General features: G+C 50.6%; 1 protein-coding gene across 1 annotated transcript; it reads right to left on the bottom strand.

Annotated features, from left to right (window-relative positions):
- Positions 1 to 2,167: 2,167 nt before the first annotated feature.
- LOC119378369 (uncharacterized protein K02A2.6-like) lies at positions 2,168 to 5,077 on the bottom strand. The gene has a single exon (XM_037647533.1). It carries the CDS (start codon positions 5,075 to 5,077, stop codon positions 2,168 to 2,170), a length of 2,910 nt encoding a protein of 969 aa, XP_037503461.1.
- Between the last annotated feature and the right edge of the window lie 1,569 nt (positions 5,078 to 6,646).

Here is a 6,646-nt window from a genome sequence, read left to right as displayed (position 1 = left end):
GTAGTTCTGTAGAGGAACTGTAATAAGAAGGAGACGCGAGTGATTGCCGAGGCCAGTTTGATTGCCAAAGAAGATGCCAACCACCCCCTCGATCACTCTGAGCGCAAAGGAAATCGCGTATCTGAATGATACAGTTTTGCTGTCCTGATCTGTAGTATAAGTACAACGTTTTAGAAATGAAAATTGAGTTGTTAGTAGTGCACGTCTTGTCCTCGGTCCCTGTCTTTTGAGCGCTATGGTTTCAATGAACGTAACAAACCAATTATCCCAAAAGTCTTATATTTGAGAGACTTGCAGCGTTCGAGGTCAAGAAGGCATCAATAGTGCACCATACAGCTGCTTTTCACTTTTTGCACTTGCATTGCACAAAAGGAAGAATAGAATCGGTGTGCTTACCAAGGAACGACTGAAGCAATTTTATGCATCTCTCAAGCCTGTTTTGCATAAATGATGGAAGTGTCAGGGGAACATACCCAGTGAATTTCACCTAGATCCATTGATATTCAAGAATTGCCAGAGTTGGGCTTTAAAGGGCTTGTCACCAGGTTTGGGCACTGCAAACATACACGGGGTTTGTATACATCGCCCACTGACTGTGTCTGCAGAACATCGAACACTGCACCGTATTTAAACAGCTGAGATTTCTCGCAAAAGCCCTTGCGCTTAAGGGAGCTGGAAAATCGCGACCACCTGTGTGAGCACCTCTATGTAAAGCACACTGTTTTCATTGTTACTGATTGTGGCATGTGACATTGGTATGTGACGCACCACGCAACAACAAAGTGAGAAAAAAATATCATTGCAGAATGCATCTCATGGTGACTTGAAGTGAATGCGAATAGCATTCAGGCAGTGTATAGGCACAAGCTGTATAGACATGGTTTCATGAGACGTGTTAACATTTTGTGCGTGTTCACATCCAAATATGTAGATAAATGAATGTGTCATATACTATGTCAGGGATCGACTATGCTATGATACTGGCTTCAGAATTGGCACACCGTCTACTGTTAGTAATGATGTGTGGGGTTTTGCTCTTATAACGCTCTTATTAGAACCAAAAGGTAATATATAATTATGAAGATTACTCCTAAAATAATGAAACCAGCTTTTTGGAAATGCCTTTTGTGACATGGTTTACTGCCTTATGACGTAATTCTCAACCCATGGTTTGTGCTTGAAAGTATAAAACACTTTTCTGAAGAGAAATGTTTCCTGAAGTGACCTTAACATATCGGAGATGGTGAAGCACCAAGGTGGCAAGGAATATTGTACTTGTACTTGGCATGAAATGACCCATTTATTTTTATTATCAGCTGACTAGTGGAACAGCATGCTGGCATGGCAGCCTGAAACGCCCAGCTTATCATTGTCATTGCTAATAGCAACTTGTGAGGCCGCTATATTCGTTCCAATATTACTTATCAGGCAGTGTTTAGTAATAGGGCAGGGGTGCAACAGCTGCGCCAATTGCACCAATTTGATACAATTCCTTATTTTTGCGCCAAGCTGAGCCAAAACTGTGAAATTTGTTGAAATTGCGCCATGCTGCGCCAAAATGCCCGATCAGCTTCAAAATTTTCTCAGTTGCGCAAATTTTAGCGAGAAATAGAGGCCGCGTTGGTCATCTGCAGCGTGGGCATCATCCAATGCAGACCCTAACCCCTCCCGCGAAAGAACAGAAAAAAGTCACAGCAACAAATTGTAATGTTATGCGAAGTGAGGCTGGCAGCAAACTTGTATCCGATCTCGCGTAACTCTACAAAACGTTGGTGTAAGAGAATACGGCCGCTCCAGCGAAAGATGCTCTTTCTGCACCGTGTCTTTGCATTGAGAGCGCATCACGTAGAATGGTATGGGCACACTGCGCTTCTAACTCTGCGCTGATGGGAACGCCTCTAGCGGCCGCGCGCGCATCCCTGGGGGTGATAGCAGCTTTCGCACGCCGCGGCCAGTGGTAGTGTTTGTGTGATAACCGGGTAGTCCTGGGCCATGCCGGTCACCGGACCAAATCACACACACGTACGTTGGCGGGTTACACACATGACTGGCCGGTCATGTGCGCCGTATTTTATTTCCTTGCAACATCGACGCCCCCGGGCGCCGGAACGGCAAACTAATATTATCACATCCCTCCCCCCTTTATTAATGGATGCAAACAATTTGTTCAAGGTGAGTAGCGCGATACTGGTCGTCGAATTCTGGCACTTCGACGCAGGACAGGAGTACTGGGTGTTGTGACAGCAAGTTCCGTTTCCCTCGCCACGTCTTCCCTGGGATCTTGCCTAGACTCGGTGTCGTGAAGGCGATCCGGAGTTAGCTGCCTCTGACCCACGTCCAAGCTTGGAGCCAGACCTGTAGCTACTGGGCTGCCCGACTCTTGGTTGTCTGCACTTAGTTCCTCAGGGGGCTGGCGGATGTGATCCAGATGTCGAGTTAAACGCCGTCCGTCCTCCAGTAGAACATCCATGGACGAAGTGCGTTGTTCGGTGACGACTGCAGGGAGCCACGCAGGACCTGGACGGAAGTTCCTTGCGAACACCTGGTCACCAGGGTGACCCAAAACCCTGGGTCTTGTTCCTTGGTCGCATCTGATTTTCTGCTTAAGTTGCTTCTGTAGCACCTTAGTCCTGAGGTCTGGGTGTAGCAGGTCCAACGCAGTCCTCAGCTTCCGCCCCAACAACAGCTCCGACGGACAGCAACCCGTGACCTCGTGAGGCGTTGACCTGTAAGTCAGGAGCATGCGGGCAATTTGAGTGCGAATATCTCCAGGGCCAGCCTTCCGCAACTTGTTTTTGACCGTCTGCACTGCCCGCTCTGCAGCACCGTTAGACGCTGGATGATACGGTGGCACCAGCATTCGCCTCACCCCGTTTTTCTTGAGGAATGTGGAGTAGAGCTCACTGGTAAATGCTGGCCCATTATCCGACACGACCACATCTGGAAGGCCTTGGTTTGCGAACATAATTCGCATGCAGGAAATAGTTGCTTCAGCCGAGGGTGTCGAGACCGGGAACACTTCAATCCACTTAGAGAAAGCATCGACTGCGATAAAAAAATAGGTGTTCCTGTAAGGACCGGCATAGTCCACATGCAGCCGTGACCACGGTTTCTCCGGGAACGGCCAGGGCATGACAGGCACTGGTCGTGACACTCTTTGATGCTCCTGGCACATACGGCACCTTTGAATGGTTATCGCTATGTCGTTATCCAAGCTAGGCCACCACACATGGCTACGCGCAACTGCCTTCATTTTGGACAGTCCTGGATGACTCTCATGCAGCAACTGGAGGACTTCCCTTTGTAAGGATTTTGGAACAATGACTCTGTTGCCCCACAATAGACAATTCCCTTGCACACTCATCTCATGAAAGCGCGTCTCGTAGGGTCTTCCCTCTGACCCTAGGTTTGTCTGGCAGCCTGACCACAACGCTGCTCTTACTTTCGACAGCACCGGGTCTCTGGAGGTAGCTGCCGCAACAGCATTTGACGACAGTACCCCCGGGTATGCTCCTTCGAGCATTAACACTTCGGCAGGGCAGTCAACAACAAATTCGGCAGTTGGCAGAGGTAGCCGGCTTAACCCATCGGCATGTGCAATTAGTGAACCCGGCCTATACTTCAGGTCGTAACTGTACCCCGACAGCAGCAAGGCCCACCTTAGCACTCTCGGAGAACAGGATTCGGGAACTGGTTTGTCTGCTGCGAGCAGGCCGAGCAGCGGTTTGTGATCTGTGACGGCCTCGAAATGCCGGCCCCATAAGTACTGCCTGAACTTTGTAACGCCAAATACAAGGCTCAATGCCTCCTTGTCTAATTGGCTGTAGTTTTTCTCCGCGGTTGCCAGGCTGCGGGAAGCAAAACCAATGGGGCGCTCTTCTCCAGATGGCTCTCGCTGCGCCAGTACTGCTCCAATACCGAAGGGAGAGGCATCAGTGACAAGCACAGTTGGCTTTCCTGGGTCAAAGTGTGCCAATATAGCAGCAGAGGCCAATAGCTCCTTGCTTCTCCGAAATGCCTGCTCTTCATCAGTTTCCCAGCGCCACGGTGTTCCCGACGCCAACAAACTATTGAGCGGCTGTAACACGGCAGAAAGGTTTGGCAAGAATCTTCTGTAAAAATTAACCAACCCGAGGTAACTCTGAAGTTCCTTGACCGCTCGGGGTGCGGGGGCTTCCAGCACTGCTTCAGTCTTAGCCGGGTTTGGACGCAGCCCAGCCGCACTAATGATATGACCCAAGTACTGGACTTCTGGTTTCAAGAATTCGCATTTGGATAACTTCAGCCGCAGTCCCGCGGTTTTCAGGCGATCCAACACTCGGCCCAAGTTCTCCCAATGCTCTTTGTCACTGGTTCCTGTGACCAGAATATCGTCAAAGTACACTACGACATGGTCAAGGTCGTGCAAAAGATTTTCCATCTCTCGCTGAAATATAGCTGGAGCTGATGAAACCCCGAACGGCAGCCTTGTGAATCGGTATAACCCCCTCGGAGTGTTAATGGTGACTAGCTCTTGGCACTTCTCATCGAGTGGGACCTGCTGGTAGGCGTCTTGCAAGTCAAGCTTTGTGAACTTCTTGCCCCCTGTAAGCCGCGCAAAAAGTTCCTCAATCCTAGGAATGGGGTAGGACTCGACGACTGTCACCGGGTTTATGGTAGTCTTAAAATCGCCGCAGACCCGAACCCGGCCGTCGCGCTTCAATACAGGAACGATGGGCGCGGCCCACTGAGACGTTTTCACCGGTTTGATAACGCCTTCCCGTTCCATCCTCTGTAGTTCTTCAAAAACGCGATCACGCAAAGCAAATGGTATCGGACGTGCCTTGACAAAACGTGGCTTCGCGCCCTTTTGTACGGATATAGAAGCTGCAACGCCGTGAAACGTGCCAAGCTGCTCCGAAAAAACTTCGTGATATTGGCTTACCAGGTCTTCCGTAGACTTCACGACGTTGACTCCCTCCGTCTGAGCGATGCCTAGCTTGAAGGCCTTCATCCAGCTTCGTCCAAACAGCGTAGGACACGCCCCTTTCACGACAAATAGTGGCAGCTGGCGCTCCTTGTCGCCAAGTTTGACCATTGCTTCCAGCTTTCCCTGGACGCGTTTCATGTCGCCGAAAAAACTTCTCAGCTGCACACTCGATGGCTCCAACGGCACCGACGGAAAAAGCTCGGCGAACTTGCCTTCATCAATGGTCGACACACTTGCGCCGGTGTCCAACTCCATATCGAGCGTTACGCCGTTAACTTCAACCGCTATGCGCATTGGCTCCGAACTAGCTGTGTGAAGCGTCCACAAGTCGAAAACTTCGGGCTCTTCAGCAGAGACAGGCAGGTCGCCCAGGTTGTTCACGCGACTAGACCGGCTGCGACTAGACTGGCTCCGGTCGACATTTCTACTCCCCGGCTGAACTCTGCAAACTCTTGCAAGGTGCCCTTTTTGACGGCAGTTGTGACAGATCGTGTTGCCGTGCCTACACGAACGCGTAGAATGACCTCCCCCGCAACGAAAGCAACAGCAATCATTTTTCCCCGAGGCGACAACGTTCGCTTGCTCCGGAGCTTCGTCAGATAGTAGCTGTGCTTGCTGACGGCTCAATGCGCGTGAATCTTTACGCGCAGCTTCCATCGCTACGACGGTGTCCTTCGCAGTTTCGAAGGTTAAACACGTCGTTTCCAGCAGCCGTGTTTGCATGGTTACGTCATTGATTCCGCTGACTATCTGGTCGCGCAACATGCGCTCTCGAAATGTTGCGAAATTGCAGTCTTCGGCTAACTTCTTCAACGAGGCAATGTAGTCACTTACGGTCTCCCCCTCTTTTCGATGCCTTGAGAAAAACTTGAAACTTGCCACTACTTCTGATACGCGGGGGGCGTAGTGCTTGCCAAGTGTAGTAAAAATTTCGGTCAGTCCTGCTTGGGCGGGCCTGCTTGGTGCTAGGAGGCCTCGTAGCAGAGAATAAGTCTCTGGACCGCAGCATGTCAAAAATACAGCTGTCTGCTTGTCGCTCGGGATGTCGTTCGCGATGAAGTACAGCTCGGCCCGCTCACGGTATTCCGCCCACTCCGATGTACTCGGGTCGAACGAATCCAGCTTCCCCACGACAGGCATGACGACTTGCGATTGTGCTGTGCCCGTGCGGTTCGTCAGTCGACCTCGTCGCCACTTGTGATAACCGGGTAGTCCTGGGCCATGCCGGTCACCGGACCAAATCACACACACGTACGTTGGCGGGTTACACACATGACTGGCCGGTCATGTGCGCCGTATTTATTTCCTTGCAACATCGACGCCCCCGGGCGCCGGAACGGCAAACTAATATTATCACAGTTTGTACCAGCTCCTTCGTGCTTTTCCGCAGTTTTGCGAAGTGTTTCTTCTTTGGCGTTTGGGACACACACCGACTTGTCACCACGCTTCCGTCCTCAGAGACAAGTACTTTTCCACTATGTACAGTCGCGCTCAGTGTGACTTGCAACACGGGAGCGTGTGGCCTCACGAGTTTAAATATTTCTCATTCCTTCCACTAGCCCTTATTTCTACAACTAAACGTTGTTCTCTCACTGGGGATGTTCCCAAACAAGAAAATGATATTAATTACAGAAATGAAGCAAGTTGAAGCCGTGCGCAATCATTAAACTCGTGAGG

Source organism: Rhipicephalus sanguineus, unplaced genomic scaffold (assembly GCF_013339695.2).
Source record: "Rhipicephalus sanguineus isolate Rsan-2018 unplaced genomic scaffold, BIME_Rsan_1.4 Seq8045, whole genome shotgun sequence".
Taxonomy (NCBI): domain Eukaryota; kingdom Metazoa; phylum Arthropoda; class Arachnida; order Ixodida; family Ixodidae; genus Rhipicephalus; species Rhipicephalus sanguineus.
This window is presented reverse-complemented; position numbering and strand designations above follow the sequence as displayed.